The sequence below is a fragment of the Aquarana catesbeiana genome, linkage group LG02 (genome assembly GCF_042186555.1).
Source record: "Aquarana catesbeiana isolate 2022-GZ linkage group LG02, ASM4218655v1, whole genome shotgun sequence".
In the NCBI taxonomy this organism is placed as follows: domain Eukaryota; kingdom Metazoa; phylum Chordata; class Amphibia; order Anura; family Ranidae; genus Aquarana; species Aquarana catesbeiana.
Genome location: NC_133325.1, coordinates 644,619,147 through 644,636,886, shown reverse-complemented (window position 1 = coordinate 644,636,886; position 17,740 = coordinate 644,619,147). Strand labels below are relative to the sequence as shown.

General features: G+C 45.7%; 1 protein-coding gene across 1 annotated transcript in view; it reads left to right on the top strand.

Moving 5' to 3' along the window:
* The first annotated feature begins 473 nt into the window (after positions 1–473).
* The window catches only part of RPS6KA3 (ribosomal protein S6 kinase A3), a 199,732-nt gene continuing 182,465 nt past the window's right edge, over positions 474–17,740 (top strand). The window contains exon 1 of the mRNA XM_073616491.1: positions 474–876. Coding sequence (XP_073472592.1) covers positions 814–876 — 63 coding nt within the window. The 5' untranslated portion in view covers positions 474–813. The remainder of the gene's footprint in view (positions 877–17,740) is intronic.

Below are 17,740 nucleotides of genomic sequence, written 5' to 3'. Positions count from 1 at the left end.
GCACTGATGAGCAAGGTGAAAGCCATCTGTAGGATTTTACAAAAAGACAGAAGTGGCTGCAAAGAAATTGAGGAACAAATGAGGAGGAAAAGGGGACATTGCTCCAAATCAGGGACAATTCGGAGTTATGCATAGGCAGTTTTGTGGTAAAGGCAAACTATGCTGGTAAATATTTAGAATCCTTCTATGTTTGTCCTTGTAATAAGGGCATGTTCACAATTTCCCATCCACGTTGTATTCATTTTACAATGCTTGGAATTCCCTTCCTGTAAACTTGATCTCCTTTCTTGGGCAATAGCATAAAGACTATGCTCAACCATGCACAGACAAAAGCAATGAGTAAAGGTATGCAGGACAATTTGTGAAGTCACGCCTCGCGATTGAGAAAACTTGATTTGTCTGCAGCAAAAAAAAAAAAATCACTCTTCTTTTGCCTCCACCAAGATGGCCGATCTGACGTACGCTATCACGTCCCCAAAGGCTAGGCCCCGCCCCTCAGCTCCCCTCGCTGTCACCTGTTGCCCCAGACAGTAGGCGGGGGGAAGTGTGCCGCCCCCTAGACGTGACGTCGGGAAGCCAGCGGCAGGTACTGCTCGGGACGCCATGTTGTGAGAGGAAGTGGAGAGCAGAGAGTGTGACTAGTGTGTGGGGGAGAGGAGCTGTACGCTGGAGCGGCACGCATTCGCCAGCTATTGGACGACAGACAGCAGCAGCGGCGGCTCCGCCAGCAGAGCGGCCGGACAGAGCAGGGAGTTCGCTCTTTTCGCCTCTCCCCCGGGACTCGTACGGGAACCCGCTCGCTCGGCGGGGAAGATGCCGCTGGCGCAGCTGGCAGACCCGTGGCAGAAAGTGCCGGTGAAGAAAGTGGAGAGCGAGGTGAGGAGAAGCGGGCATGTCGCCTCATGTCAGGGGGAGAGCCTGTGCCAGGAAGTCGGGCGGGGGGGGGGGGGGGGAGAGAGGGAAGGAAGGGGGGGACCCGTTCACTGCCGGCCTGGAGGCAACTTTCTAACCGGAGTGTGAAGAGCCTGACTGACTATATATGGAGGAGAGAGGGCGGGCAGGTGACAGGAGGGCAGAGCACACTGACAGTACACACATCCCATACATTGTCAGCTCACCCTCATACTGTACATGCTTAACACTGCTCATCTCCTGCAACTTCTTTGCAGCCACTTCTGTCTCTTTGTAAAATCCTACAGATGGCTTTCACCTTGCTCATCAGTGCTGCTGATCTCCCGCAAGCGCTTTGCAGCCACATCTGTCTACATGCGTAATATACATTGCTGACTGCGTGGCATTTATTTTGTATGGCTTTCATCCTGTTCATCCTTGTGCTGCTGACCCCCTGCAGCCACCTCTATCATTTATGCATAATCTACAGCAGCAGTGGTCAAATTTTTTGATGTGGGGGAGGGGAGACTAAAGTGTGGACCCCCCCAGACATCAACACAGGGCTGTACATAAAATTTAGTGAATAGTCATGATCAGAGACAGCAGACACACAACAGGATATAGTCAGAGACTAGGCATGTTACGAGAGAAGATCAGAGACTGCAGACAGGGTGTGGGAGAGGATCGGAGGCTGCCGACAGGGTGCGGGAGGAGGCGGCCGGAGGCTGCCGACAGGGTGCGGGAGGAGGCGGCCGGAGGCTGCCGACAGGGTGCGGGAGGAGGCGGCCGGAGGCTGCCGACAGGGTGCGGGAGGAGGCGGCCGGAGGCTGCCGACAGGGTGCGGGAGGAGGCGGCCGGAGGCTGCCGACAGGGTGCGGGAGGAGGCGGCCGGAGGCTGCCGACAGGGTGCGGGAGGAGGCGGCCGGAGGCTGCCGACAGGGTGCGGGAGGAGGCGGCCGGAGGCTGCCGACAGGGTGCGGGAGGAGGCGGCCGGAGGCTGCCGACAGGGTGCGGGAGGAGGCGGCCGGAGGCTGCCGACAGGGTGCGGGAGGAGGCGGCCGGAGGCTGCCGACAGGGTGCGGGAGGAGGCGGCCGGAGGCTGCCGACAGGGTGCGGGAGGAGGCGGCCGGAGGCTGCCGACAGGGTGCGGGAGGAGGCGGCCGGAGGCTGCCGACAGGGTGCGGGAGGAGGCGGCCGGAGGCTGCCGACAGGGTGCGGGAGGAGGCGGCCGGAGGCTGCCGACAGGGTGCGGGAGGAGGCGGCCGGAGGCTGCCGACAGGGTGCGGGAGGAGGCGGCCGGAGGCTGCCGACAGGGTGCGGGAGGAGGCGGCCGGAGGCTGCCGACAGGGTGCGGGAGGAGGCGGCCGGAGGCTGCCGACAGGGTGCGGGAGGAGGCGGCCGGAGGCTGCCGACAGGGTGCGGGAGGAGGCGGCCGGAGGCTGCCGACAGGGTGCGGGAGGAGGCGGCCGGAGGCTGCCGACAGGGTGAGGGAGGAGGCGGCCGGAGGCTGCCGACAGGGTGCGGGAGGAGGCGGCCGGAGGCTGCCGACAGGGTGCGGGAGGAGGCGGCCGGAGGCTGCCGACAGGGTGCGGGAGGAGGCGGCCGGAGGCTGCCGACAGGGTGCGGGAGGAGGCGGCCGGAGGCTGCCGACAGGGTGCGGGAGGAGGCGGCCGGAGGCTGCCGACAGGGTGCGGGAGGAGGCGGCGGCCAGAGGCTGCGGGAGTAGCTGCTTAAGGAGAAATCCTACATGAGGCTGCTAGAAATCACTGCTATAACGGGGCAATAGGAAAGATTAGTGTCTGCAGGGGCCCAGAGGGCTGCATAAAAAGTGTCAAAGGGCTGCAAGTTGGGCACCAGGGATATAGTCAAAGACTATCGGCATGACATGAGATGGTCAGGGGCTGTGGCTAATACAGGAGATGATCAGAGAGTCAACACCTCAAACTCGTGTTCTCAAACCATTTTTGGTGTGGCAGGGTGCTGTGTCCTGCTGAAAGAGGCCACTGCCATCAGGGAATACCGATTCCATGAAGGGATTTACTTGGTAACCATGTTTAGGTAGGAGGGACATGTCAAGTAACATCCACATGAATGGCAGGACCCAAGGTTTTCTAGCAGAACATTGCCCCTGCCAGCTTGCTTTGTTCCCATACTGCACCCTGGTGCCATCTCTTCCCCAGGTAAGCAATGCACATGTACCATCCTCAAGATGTAAAAGAAATGTGATTTATAGGACCAGACCACCTTCTTCCATTGCTCCATGATCCAGTTCTGATCACATGCCCATTGTGGTGCTTTTGGCTCTGGACACGGGTCAGCATGGGCACCCTAACCAGTCTGTGAGTACACATCTCATACACAACAAACTGCAGTGCCCGTTTTTTCTGCTTTCAGTACATCAACTTTAGGGACAACATGCTCAATTGGATTGAGATCTGGAGGCCCATATTCTACTTGCTGCCAAATATATCCCACTGACTTTCAGATGCCATTGTAACAAGATAATCAGTGGTATTCATCTAACCTGCCAGTGGTCATACAGTTATGGCTGATCAGTGTATGTATAATCTACAGTAAAGACTGCATGGAATTTTTTTTTTTTTTTTTTTTATGGCATTCACCTTGTTCATCCTTGTGTTGCTTATCAGTGCTGCTGATCTCCTGCTGCCTCTTTGCTTTGAAAACATGGCATTTTATTTATTACAGGTGCTGACATTTTACGTGTCCTATATATTGAGGTGGGTGGGTACATACACAGACACCGTGTTCTATAAATAGTAATAAGTGTTCGAAAGCATAGACTTTAATGATGCTCAAGGATCCACTAACTGACTTTGTAAAAATACATTTGTATCATTTTCACAAAAAACACAAAACCAATATAACATACTGATAACAGTTTAAAAAAAAAAAAACAAAGCTATAGATCAAGATTTTCTATAGGGATATATAACTCCCTCCTAGAGCTATGCTCACTTGCTATCCCACATTGTATATACACAAATCTAATGGATCCTCTGGCACTATTAAAGTCCATTATTTAAAATACATCTGACCCATGCTGTAAATCGCTGCACAAACTGTTGGCGCTTTATAATCCCTGTATAATAATACAATTTATGCAGCACTTTACATATGCTGTACATTGACATCTGTCCCTGCCCCCCCCCAAAGGAGTTTACGGTCTAATGTCCTGATCTCACATGCATACACCTACTAGGGATATTTGACCTACCAGCATGTCTTTACAGTATGGGAGGAAACCCATAGAAGTACTAGGAGGACATGCAAACTCCATGCAGATAGCATCCTAACTGGGAATCTCGGAACATTCACCTTTTTCTTTATACTTGTATTTCACTGCTGCTGCTTTTTGTGCAGCGATTTCTTGCCTATATGTATGAATGCCAGTGTGGGTGGGTTACCTGAGGGTGACAGCAGAGGACCAAAGCTGCATAATATGTGGAAACAGCCAATTTTATTCTCCTATTAGACATCCATGTGATGGGGTGAAAGCACAGAAGCAGAGTTGGGTGATGGGAAGGTAGTGTTGTCACTTTAGAGCAAGACTCTTTGACAGGATCACCAGGTTTTGTTTTTATGAAAACTACAGATTTTAAACTAGTCAAATGACTTTTGAATTGACTAACATCTATACAAGTGTCAAAGCATTGTAGTTACTGTTCACCATGCTTAAAATTGACTTTAAATCGTTTGTCTAGGTAGGTACCTGGGATACAACTTTGCACACAATGGTACTTTTTATTGTATAGTGTCACATGCTTTGTTTTATTAAATATTGTTGAATTAAAACTATCCATAGGGCGTGTGATGTCATTTGATAGGAATAGATCTTTGCTGTGTAAGGATGATTGGAACAGTCGAGGTGTATTGTCTGTTCTGCAGCAAGAATTACAGTGAATAATTGAAACCCTTACAGTTTATAAATTAATTATGATGAGGGAAGAAGCCGGACTATAAGTGCGCCTTTATTCTGTATGGAACATTGATGTAGTTTACTGTAGGTGACATGATGAGGGGAGAAGCTGGATGACAGTCTAAGTACATCTTTACGGCATTGATGTAGTTACTGGAAGTGACATGAAGAGGGGAGAAGCTGCACTTTATTCATCTGTATGGAATACAGCATTGATCTAGTTACTGGAAGTGACATTGTCCTAAAATCCGTCCAATGTAAAATGAAATCAGCAAGTTCGGGCTTTTTAGCAGGACTGAATTCCTACTTTCATCAAATAACTGGCAGCTACAAAGGAATTCCAGCCTTTTTAATAACTGACCTTTAATTTGAACACCTCATTTACCCGTATTAGCTTATTTTTTGGTCTTTGTGTTCTCCAGTGTTTTTTTTTTTTTTAATTGGTGCACTAAAAATTTCAGTGATCTCACTGTTTCTGACAGATGTTCCATGTGAGAGTCTGTCCTCTTGCATCACTTGGATTCCTTTGTTCTGTGGACAAGCCCTGCTAGATTTATTTTGCTTTGCCCCCAGTTTAGATGTCCTTTTCACCCTTTAAACCTGTCTGAGTAATTGGGCATTGAGAAGCTGCGGAGGAGTGCCAGAAAGCAAATTTGCTGCTGCTGTCATTTCAGTCCTGCTCATCTGTAACCTGACTACCATTATAGCATTCATCGCCCCTAAAACAAGGCAGTCTGGCAGAAAGAGGCAGTGGATTATTTATGAGGTTGGAGACCTCTAGACTCATGCATTTCACTTCTCATGTTTAGAGTAGATATGTCATTACAGTGAGGTATTTGGCCTCCTCCTTTTTTTTTTCTTTCTCTAGCTAGGATGTGGAATCCTTTTGTATGTTCAGTGCTGAATAAAATATTTTACAGTGCCTATGTATGATTTGGTATGCAAACCTTATTTGCTGATGCTTTTCTAGGTCAGCAGGGTGTGGTGCAGGGTAGTTTAGTTGTGACATGGTACGGTTACTCAGTTTCTCCTCTGACCTTCTGATCATGCTACATCATCCGTGGGTGGTGATGAATGTACGGGAATGGATGGAGATAGTTCAGGATCTTTATACCACCCTGGTGGTGCATGCTGGTGTAATTCTATCATGCAGTATCTCTGGTTAATGACGGAATCACTTGGGAGAGGAGAACTTCTCCAAAACTGTGATGTAGGGCATACTCTTATTGAGAGTTGCTGATTTTGTCACATCTGCCAGCAGAATTCCTTTTTTTATTTTTAATGATTAAGAGCTGGTTCACACCACAGTGCAAGCATTATGGCATGTGCACTCAGATGTATTAAAGTGCGTTTTATTGTAGCTTTTGATGCACGTTTCTCATGCATTTGCAATGCTTTTACTTGTAGTTTGAGCGCATTTTTCTGTCAGTCTGTCTTGTGCTTATTTCCTGTGACACCTTCCTTCATAGTTGCTGATTGAGTGCAGTGTAGAAAAACAAGATGGCAGCAGGAACAGGAAACACTTTATTGTGCTGCAGTAGGATGCACTTTATAGCATTGCTGCAGTGATGACCTCCATGATTAACAGAGGACAGACTTAAAATTAGACTTGGGAAACTTAACATTAATCACTGGGACCAGATGGCTTGCACCCAAGAGTACTTGGGGAACTCAGTCAAGTAATTGCCAGACCATTGTTCCTAATTTTTGCTGACTGGAATGGTACTAGCTAATTGGAGACAAGCCAATGTAGCACCAATATTTAAAAAGGGCCTAAAATACATCCCTGGGAATTACAGACCAGTTAGCCTAACATCAATAGTATGTAAACTCTTGGAGGGGATGATAAGGGACTATATACAGGGGGTCCCCTAGTTACAAACATCCGACTTACAAACGACTCCTACTTACAAACAGAGAGAGACAACAGGAAGTGAGAGGAAATCTACCCCTAGGAAGGCAAATTCTCTCCTATAAGAGCTATTATGGGGAAAGGGTACCTCTACCGATGCTTTATCACCAAGGCTTGTTTCCACAAGAACCCAACATTTTCAAAATCCAATTGTCATTGGGACAGAAAGTGAGATTAAATCTTCTGAACAGGGGCACAGACAGCAAAACAAATGTTACAGGGGTGTTAATCCTTCCCTGTGCTATCCAAAAAGCTTAAAAATTGTTTTTTTGGCTGGAGTTACACTTAAAAAATGTACCTGTTCCGACTTACAAAAAACCTACAGTCCCTAACTTGTTTGTAACCTGGGGACCCCATGTACAAGATTTTAGTAGTGAGAATGGTATCATTAGCAGTAATCGCCATGGATTCATGAAGAATCATTCTAGCCAAACCAATCTATTAACTTTCATTGAGGAGGTGAGTTGCCAGCTAGATAAAGGAAGGCCCGTAGACGTGGTGTATCTGGATTTTGCAAAAGCATTTTACACAGTTCCCCATAAACGTTTACTGTACAAAATAAGGTCTGTTGGCATGGACCATAGGTACATGGATTGAAAACTGGCTACAAGGGCGAGTTCAGAGGGTGGTGATAAATGGGGAGTACTCGGAATGGTCAGGGGTGGGTAGTGGGTTCTGTGCTGGGACCAATCCTGTTTAAATTGTTAATAAACGACCTGGAGGATGGGGTAAACAGTTCAATCTCTGTATTTGCGGACAATACTAAGCTAAGCAGGGCAATAACTTCTCCGCAGGATGTGGAAACCTTGCAAAAAGATCTGAACATATTAGTGGGGTGGGCAACTACATGGCAAATGAGATTTAATGTAGAAAAATGTAAAATAATGCATTTGGGTGGCAAAAATATGACTGCAATCTACTAACTGGGGGAGAACCTCTGGAGGAATCTAGGATGGAAAAGGACCTGGGGGTCCAAGTAGATAAGCTCAGCAATGGGCATGCAATGCCAAGCTACTGCTAACAAAGCAAAAAGAATATTGGCATGCGTTAAAAAAGGGATTAATTGCTGCCAATGTGATTTCACTTAACGTTGCTTTGGGCCACACTGCTTAAAGCGGAGTTCCAGCCGTTTGTGTTTATTAAAAGTCAGCAGCTACAAAGTGTAGCTGCTAACTTTTAATAAACACACTCACCGGTCCCAAGGTCCAGCGATGCATGTAGCATGCTGCACCTCAGTGGCCAAAAAAAAAAAAAAAACACACCAAATGTGGCATGTCGGGGTAAGGAGTGCTTAAAGCAGAACTTTTTCCCTGCAAGGTAAAGGCAAAATGTGCTGGTATGTGTCACATACTAGCATATAATAAAAGGCTTACTTTGAGTCAAGGCTGTCCAGCACTGCGCTGTCACCGCTGCAGAGGCTTCCATCTTTCCTGGATTATCTTCAGCAGGCAGCGGGCGCTTGAATGGCCAAGCCGCGATGACAACATCATTTACGCACATGTGTGCCATGGTCATGGCCACAGCACAGAGCACTGAACGGGTATGCTGTTCCTTCAGAGCGCGTGCACCAGTGACATAACCAGTTGCCAACCAAATATCTTCTAAACAGTGCATATTTGGGAGATAAGCACTTAACCTACAGGTAAGCTTTATTATAAGCTTACCTGAATGTTCAAATCAAAATGCAGAGTTTACTACCACTTTCATGCTGACACAACACATGTATGTGGCCTCACTGGACTGAGATTTTTGCCGCTGGGCTGCATATATGCGTATTGGTCTTTGTGCTGGGAGCGTGCCTTGCAGCGCGCTCCCAGCACAGTGACCGGGTCTCACCGAGGGCCCTGTGTCCCTTACTAACGATCAGGACCCCAGACTTTCGTTTTCGGGCCGTTTGATTGCTGTGGTAGCCTTTGCCTACCACAGTGATCAGTCACTGTGAAGCCCGCCCCTGTGTTTCTCTCTTTGTGAGTGGAGAGGAAAGACTCTCCCTCTATCCTTGCAGAGAGAAAAAAAGTGCATGTGAAAAAAATTAAATACCTAGATCAAGGTTTGATTTAGGTTAGAGTTTGGGTCAAGTAAGATCAGGGTAAGTATATTTTGGGCAGAATTGTTTAAAATTTGTGTTGGTTAATGTCAGTGTGTTTTTAGGTAGGACGAAAAAAAAAAATCCACACCTTTGTTTTTGGGCTGTACTACGGCTACAAACCACAAATAACATATGCATGTGTGGCATCGCTGCAATCGTCAGGAGCAGTAGAATTTTTATTTTGGGTTGTTCTTTGGTGGTAGGTTATGGTAGAAACAAGAAATATATAATATAATTATTCCACCAAATGAAAGCCCAATTTGTCCTGAAAAAAACAAAGTATAATCCACCTGGATACACAAAGTAGTTGGTGGTATGTACAGTTTTACTAACGCATGTCACTGTTGCAAAATTGTGCTTCGGCATTAATATTTTTCCCTTTGGCATGATAGGGAGTCAAAGAAGGGTTTATCTGTACTGTACTGCCCAAAGTATTTGATTACTGTATATACTCGAGTATACGCCGAGGCACCTAATTTTACCACAAAAAACTTATTGACTCGAGTATAAGCCTAGGGTGGGAAATGCAGCAGCTACTGGGTAAACCAGTGCCCATTTGCAGCCTCACTGTGCCCACCTGTATCATCAGTGCCCATCTGCAGCCTCACTGTGCCCATCTGCAGCTGTACCTTTGATAACTAAAACAGCGGATGTCTCCCGCTGTGTCATTTAGCCTGTTTGGCGGCCTACCTTTGTAACAAAGCCCTGCCTCCTCCTAATCCGTGATAGACGGAACACTGATACAGTTTCCCAGCATTGTATCAGTGTTCCGTCTATCACAGACGAGGAGGTGGCAGGGCTTTGTTACAATGGACAGCTGCCGAACAGACTGCATGACACAGCGGGAGACGCCCGCTGTTTAAGTTATCATAGGTACAGCTGCAGATGGGCACAATGAGGCAAGACCCTCACTCAAGTATATGCCGGGGGGGGGTCAGCCTAAAAAATGTGCTGAAAAACTCGGCTTATACTTAAGTATATACGGCATGTTGTTTTTTTTGTTTTTTTATAGTGTATAAAAGGAAAAATTGATAAGTTTGGAATACTTAACAATTTTTTTTTTTTTTTTGTTTTAGACTTTTTTTATGTCATTGTTTTATTAGCCACATTTGTGCTCAAAAGTTTGCATACCATGGCAGGAATCATGAAATTTTAGCATTGGTATTGAAAATTTGACTGATCATGCCAAAAAACAATCTTTTATTTAAGGATGATGGTCATATGAAGCCATCTATTATAACATAGTTGTTTGTTCTAAATTATACTAGAAATCACCCAAATGGCCTTGATCAAAAGTGTGTATATATCCTGGAATGTGTGGTCTTGTTTGACTTTGTACAAACACACAAGGTGACACACAGATTAAAATAGCCACTAAAGGTGAATTGCCCACGTATGTAGCTTTTTAAATTGCAATTAGTTTTTGTGTATAAATAGTCAATGAGTTTGTTAGCTCTCACATGGATGCACTGAGCAGGCTAGATATTGAGCCACGGGGAGCAGAAAAGAGTCAAAAGACCTGCGTAACAAGGTAATGGAACTTTTTAAAAATGGGAAAGGATATAAACAAGTGGAAAATTCGGGGATCTCTTGATACCAAGCCAAGGTCAGGTAGACCAAGAAAGATTGCAGCCACAACTGCCAGAAGAATTGTTCCGGATACAAAGAAAAACCCACAGGCTGCTCTGGAATATGACGGTGTGGTTATTTCAAGGAGCACAAAATGACAATACTTGAACAAAAATGAGCTGCATGGTAGAGCTGCCAGAAAAAAGCCTTTACTGTGCCAATGCCACAAAAAAAGCTTGGTTACAATAGGCCCAATATCACCTTGAAATGCCTCACAGCTTCTGGCACACCGTAATCTGAAGTGACAAGACCAAAGTAGAGCTTTATGGTCACAACCATAAGCACTATGTTTGGACAGGGGTCCACAAGGCCTCTAGCGACAAGAATACCATCGCCACTGTGGCGCATGATGGTGGCTCGCTGATGTTTTGGGGGGGGGTGTAAGCTCTAAAGGCATGGGCAATCTTGTGAAAATTGATGGCAAGATGAATGCAGCATGTTATCAGAAAATACTGGCAGACAATTTCAATTCTTCTGCACATGAGTCCCTCTTGGCCTTTCCAGCACGACAATGACCCTAAGCACAAGGCCAAGTTGACCTTCCAATTGTTATAGCAGAAAAATATTAAGGTTCTGGAGTGCCCATCAGTCTCCTGACCTTTTTTAATGTTGTCGAGCTACTCTGAAAAGATCTGAAATGTGCGATTTATGCAAGACTACCAAAGACTTTGCATGACCTGGAGGCATTTTGCCAAGGCGAATGGGCAGCTATACCGCCTGCACGAATTTGGGACCTCATAGATAACTATTACAGAAGACTGCATGCTGTCATTGATATTAAAGGGGGCAATACACGGTATTAAGAACTAAGAGTGTGCAAACTTTTGAACAGGAGTAGTTTTCATTTGTATACTTGTTGCCATGTGTTTTTTTTGTGATTGTGCCATTCTGTTATGACCTACAGTTACAGAATATGAATCCAATAAGAAATATGTTAACTGTTTTACCTCTCCTTTGCACTTCTGCCTCATTACGTAGCCAGAAAGATGCCAGCATATGGTTAAGCTTTACTCCTTCCTGGCTTGTTCATTGAATAATTAGTCAGCATTGTGGTAATGTTGAGTCTATTTCCACTAAGCAGACTGTAGCTGCGGTGATATGGAAATCTAAACTTTGGCATATGCTTGTCCCTTTCTATCCAGTGCAATAAGAATGTGTGAATCACAATACTGGCTCAACAGAATTAAAAAGCCAGCAGGATTTGTCACGTTTGTCATTTGTATTTGAGTTACATTTAAAATGGAATTTAAACTAAACTTTTAAGTATATGTAAACCATTACCTTATAAAATAACCTCTTCAGTTTAAAATAGAAATGAAAGGGAAAACATTTGTGTATACATGTGTGGTTTTTTTCCCCTTTTTTATAAGTGATCACATACCCTTTGTTCTCAGCTGCATAAGGATCTTGGAGAGCTGGGGGAGGAGAAACCGCAGTATAATTCTCCTTCTCAGTGAATGGCTGTGCAGGGGGCGGGTGTGTCAGAACAAATGTGATCATTGGAGAACAGGCTGAGTTCTTAGCACAGCTATAAATCTGATTAAGCTATGCTCTCCTGCATAGTGTGATCAGGGACTCTTCTGTGTGCATTGGCCACCCCCCCCTCCCCAGTTACTTACCTGAGCCACCTGTCGATCCAGAGATGTCCACAAGAGCCTTGCCTTTCTGTGGGACTCGTGCTCCCGATTGGTGTTTGGCGGAAGCCATTGGCTCCCACTGTTGTCAGTCACAGCCAGTGAGCCAATCAGGAGATGGAGAGGCGGGGGCTACTCATGGCTCCGTGTGTGAATGGACATGCAGAGCTGTGGCTCGGGAGCGTGCCTGCTTGGCTGTCCCCACAGCAAGCTGCTTGCTGTGGGGACACCCGGCAGGATGGAGCAGGCAGGAGCGCTGGCGCGGGACCCGAGAGGGGTCAGGTCTGCTCTGTGCAAAATCATTGCACAGAGCAGGTAAGTATACCATGTTTGTCCAGGTAAGTCAAAATCATAAATAACAATCTGCTGCTTATAGCAACTTCACAGGAACTTGTGGAAATCTTCAGTTCACACAAAGGTGGCTGATTGCTTAGCTAATCAACCTGAAAAACTAATCTCTGACCCCGGCACAAACAGCTTGTTTCTCAGGATATTTCATAAATCCCTTGGAATGAAAGATCTTCCTTCTAAAAGACAAAATCTTGAATGTTCAGCAGTGTCTGTGGCAGTTGGAGGCGAATCGTCCAGGTACTATCAGGGACATCATGTCCACCTTGGGGCTGATGACTTTCTGTATCCCAGCAGTTCAGTGGGCTCAGTTATTTTACCAAAGGCTCTCTTCAGTCTCGCCTAGAGGTCAACCGATATGGGTTTTTCTCTGGCCGATGCCAAAGCCGATATTTAGAAATCGCGGTGGCCGATATATGATGCCGATTTTTTTTTTTTTTTTTTTCTTTTTTTTTCCCCTTCATCTCATAAAATCTAACAGTTAGACCCCTTTCACACTGGGGCTTTTTTCAGGCGCTTTTGGGCTAAAAATAGCGCCTGTAAAACGGCTCCCCTGCAGTCTGTGTGAAAGCTCGGGTGCTTTCACACTGAGGTGATGCGCTGGCAGGATGTTAAAAAAAAGTCCTGCAAGCAGCATCTTTGGAGCGGTGTATACTGCTCCTCCACCACTCCTGCCCATTGAAATGAATGCGCACCGCTGCTGAAGCGCCTGCAAAGCGTTTTGGCAGCAGCGCTTCAGGGGCGCATTTAACCCCTTCTTCGGCCACTAGCTGGGTTATAAGCGCCCCGCTAGCAGCTGAATAGCGGCGCTAAAATGACGGTAAAGCGCCGCTAAAACTAACAGCGTTTTACCGTCAACGCATGCCCGCTCCAGTGTGAAAGCAGCCTTAAGTAATAAGTGATACAGAAAATTTTTTCCATTTAAACATTTATTAAACAAAACAAACCTCCAATCAGTTCACTTGTATGTATAATTTAGATTAAAAAAAAATAACTATATCTTAAATATTACACAAAAACAGGTAATCAAAACTTTTGTACGAAAATTTTTTTTTTAAATTTCATTAGTGTATTTTTTTTTTTTTAAATTGCGTTTGAAAGACCGCTGCGCAAATACCGTGTGACATAAAATATTGCAACAACTGCCATTTTATTCCCTAGCGTCTCTGCTAAAAAAATATATATATAATGCTTGGGGGTTCTAAGTGATTTTCTAGCAGAAAGAAAATACAGCATTTTTACTTGTAAGCAACAAGTGTCAGAAAAGATTTAGTCTTTAAATGGTTAAACTGAGAACTTCTACACATGGAGTTCAGTCTATTGATAAAAGAACCTGAAGAAATACAATGTATCTTCTTATCAGACTTGGCAGGCTGCCCAGGGAGGAGAGAAGAAAACTTCAGACAACTTGCATTGACTTCTATTACAGAAGTCATTTGCAAGTCCCGCTGAAGTTATAATCGGCTTTTTTTATCAGCACAGTCGGCTGAAGCCGATTAAAGCGGGGGTTCACCCACACCGCCAAAAAAAAAATATTAAAAGCCAGCAGCTACAAATACTGCAGCTGCTGACTTTTAATACATGGCCACTTACCTGTCCCAGGGTCCAGCGATGTCGGCAGGGGACGCCGAGAACCCGCTTGGTTCTCGGCAGCTGCCGCCGCCATCCTAGGTGAGGGAATCAGGAAGTGAAGCGTTGCGGCTTCACTTCCCGGTTCCCTACTGCGCATGCGCGAGTCGCGCTGCGTGGCCCTAGTGGTCCCCGCTCTCTCCTGGGAGCTGTGTGATCCCAGCAGACAGCGCGGTCGGGACGGGAAGAGGCGTAGACTCCCATGGGAGTCTATGCCGGAAGTGGGTGCAAATACCTGTCTAAGACAGGTATCTGCACCCCCCCCCTCCCCCCTGAAAGGTGCCAAATGTGACACCGGAGTGGGGGAGGGTTCCAAAAAGCGGAAGTTCCATTTTTGTGTGGAACTCCGCTTTAAGTAAAAAAAGCCAAATATCGGCCGATATATCGGTCGACCTCTAGTCTCGCCGACACTTAACAGATTATTCGATATGGTCTTTCCTTACATTCTTGAAACTAACCACAGAGGTGTCCATCTAAAAAATTGGGTGACACACGGCCACTAGTCCCAGGAAAAATCGAGTCGTCCATTTGCAAGGTATTGATGGCAGTTTGGAAGGCCTTAACTACCAGGCAGAAGGTATCATCCCTTGTCCTATCAATGAACAACTCTGCAGTGGCATATATCAAACAAGGGTGCACAAAGAGTCAACCTTAAAGAACTAAACAACATTCTTTCATTCTCTGCTACCCATTTGAAAGGGTCTTGCAACCCAACCCAATTGGCCAACAGTTCCTTGAGGCTGTCCTACATCCAGACACATTTGCAGTGAAAACGTCTCTATGGTGACTTCTGCAGGTAGACCTTTTTTTTATTTTTATACAGATTTCAGATTATACATATTTTCACAGATTTTATTTTTGTGGTGCCATTCTGGCTGAAGAGCACCACTTTTTTTTTTTTTTTTTTTTTTTTGGACAGACCAGACTGACTTCTGAAGAGCACCTCTAGAAAGTTAAAACTATATCCCCAGTCATCTTCCAGGACAGCATGTGAGAGAGGCTCTGCCTACCTAATAAAGGTAGCATACCATCCACATACAAGAGAAGATTTACCTTCGTTATTTGTGTTTCCTCAGACCTAACAGGAACGTTAAAATGATTTATTTTGCCTTAGGCCTTCATGCAAGTTGTGGGGGTTTCCCAGTGTATGCTTTTGCATGATTTTAGAGTTAGTGGGCCTGGAGGGATTACATATTTGGACTTATCCTAGCTGCGCGCTGTAATTGGCCAGGCAATATTCTGGGACCTGTGACGTGTCCCAGAAGATTGGAGGGAGGGGGAGAGGTGAACTTCCGGCTCAGCTGAGCCCCGAGTGGAAGTGGGGGAGCTGGATGCCCCTAAAAAGAGGCATACCAAAATGGCATGTCGAGGTCACCTTCAAGCGGAAGTTCCATTTTTGGGTGGAACTCCCCTTTAAACTGCAGCTTCCATGTGTAGTCTGCTTTCCCCTGGCCATCTACAGTACTTTGAAAGGAGGATGGAAATAAAATCAGTAGTTTCTAAACAACTTTTGAAATTCTTCACTTGCATGAAAGCGTAATCTTCAGTAAGAATCTGAGATGTGATGTGTTTATGTTCTTGCATAATTTCTCATCTTGTCAGTTCAGCAGGAGCAGAATCTATTTGCTTTTTCTGCAAGATGTATTAGAGCTTTTGTTAACCGAAAGAAAAGATCCTGCTCCTTTAAAACATGTTATATGACTGTACTTGCCCTGTGTCATTTGGCCCCCTGTAACCTGGCTGATCCTGACAGTTTCTGCCCTCCCCTGTGTAAACTGATCACTCTGTATCATGGCTGCTGAGACCAGACACCATGGTCAGTTTACGTGGCTCCGTCATCCGCAGCCTGCTATCTGCTCTCCTTTCTACTCCTGTGTTCTACTCCCCCTCCCCTCTCTGCTCCTGACAGTGCTGCCCCCCCCCCCTCCTCCTGCTTGCATAGCATAACACTAACCTGTATACACAATCGTCACTGCCTCCTATTGCAGTGTCCCCCTCTGTGTGATTTATAAATATAAATGCTGCAAACAGCTCATTTCACAGCCGTGATTGAGATCACATGACCAGCTAGCTCTCTCCTCCTCCCCTCCAGACTGACATCAGCAGGGGAATCTCAGCCCCTCCCGCTGCATCTCTGAGGAAGAAAAGAGAGCTGGTTGGTCATGTGATCACAATCTCGGCTGTGAAATTAGGTATTTGCAGGATTTAGACTTATAAATCGTACACAGAGGGGGAGTACTACAATAGGAGGCAGCGCTGATGGTGTATACGGGTTAGAGTGGCTTCCAACCACTTTAAGCTCTATTACAATAATAAAAAAATAAAAAAAAACACTGGAAATAATTAGTGGTTGTAAAAAATAGGTTTTCCTTTAAGGCATCGTCTGCATAAGACCCTTTTTACATTGGGACGCTTTTCAGGCATTTTCACGTTTAAAAATAGTGCCTGAAAAGCACCTCTCAAGGCTCCCCAGTATGAAAGCATTCAGGCATTCACACTGGGGTGGTGTGCTTGCAAGACAGGAAAATCCTGCAAGCAGCATCTGCCGGGCGGTGCGGGAGCGGTGTATACACCGCCCCTGCCCATTGAAATTAATGGGTGCTGCTGTAAAATCGATTTTTAAAGTAGCGCTGAGCGAGCACTTTTAACCCCTTCTGGGGGGTTAAAAGCTCCGATATATATATATATAAACAGCGGTAAAGCGTCGCTAAAACTAGCGCCGCTTTACTGCTACTGCCTGCACCGCCCCAGTGTGAAAGTGATCTTAAGGTAAAAAACTTCTGTGCACAGGCAACCTAGCATCCCACACGAGTGCCCCCATAGCAAGCGGCTTGCTTCGGGGGCACTTAGCAGGGAGAGGAGCAACAGCATGGGACCTCAGAAGAGGATCATCAGGGCATCTCTGTGCAAAACCACTGCACAGAGCAGGTGAGTATATGACATGTTTGTTATTTAAAAAATGTAGTCACTTTAAAATGTGAATGCAAAGTTGTGAAACCATTTTAGCTCAAATACTTAGCTGCATAGTTTTTTGACAGGTTCTTCCTGTTTATGCTTGAGAAGCACTACATTTAGGACATTTGTCCTAAGCTGTGGTTTTTATACTAGTCTGCAAGAACGACATCCCTTTTTTTTTTTTTTTTTTTTTTTTCTGCTAGTTGACACCTTGTATTTCATGTACTATGTGAAGCTTGAATTGCATTTGAAATAGCTTTTCTTTCTATAAAAGTTGGGTAAAGCCCAGGTAAAATACCCTGTGGAGTGCTTTGCACTGTGCAGTTGCAGTATCATGGTTTTCACCTAGCGGTCATGGAAGATGCGCTAGTACCTAACCCAGTGTTTCTCAATTCCAGTCCTCAAGGCGCACCAGCAGGTCATGTTTTCAGGCTGGCCATTATTTTTCGGAGGTGATTTGATGAGTTTCACTGCTTTAGTAATTACCACAGCCGTTTTATCTGAGGGAAATCCTGAAAACATGACCTGTGGGTGTGCCTTGAGGACTGGAATTGAGAAACGCTGACCTAACCCTAAGGCTGATACTGGGTGCTCACTTTAGGAGTTTTTTTATTTTTTTTATTTTGGTGTTAATTTGATTTAATAGTGCAATTGTGATGGACATTTTTTTTTCTGTGGTGGTACTGACCCATTTATAGTTGCCGCAGTGCAGGGAT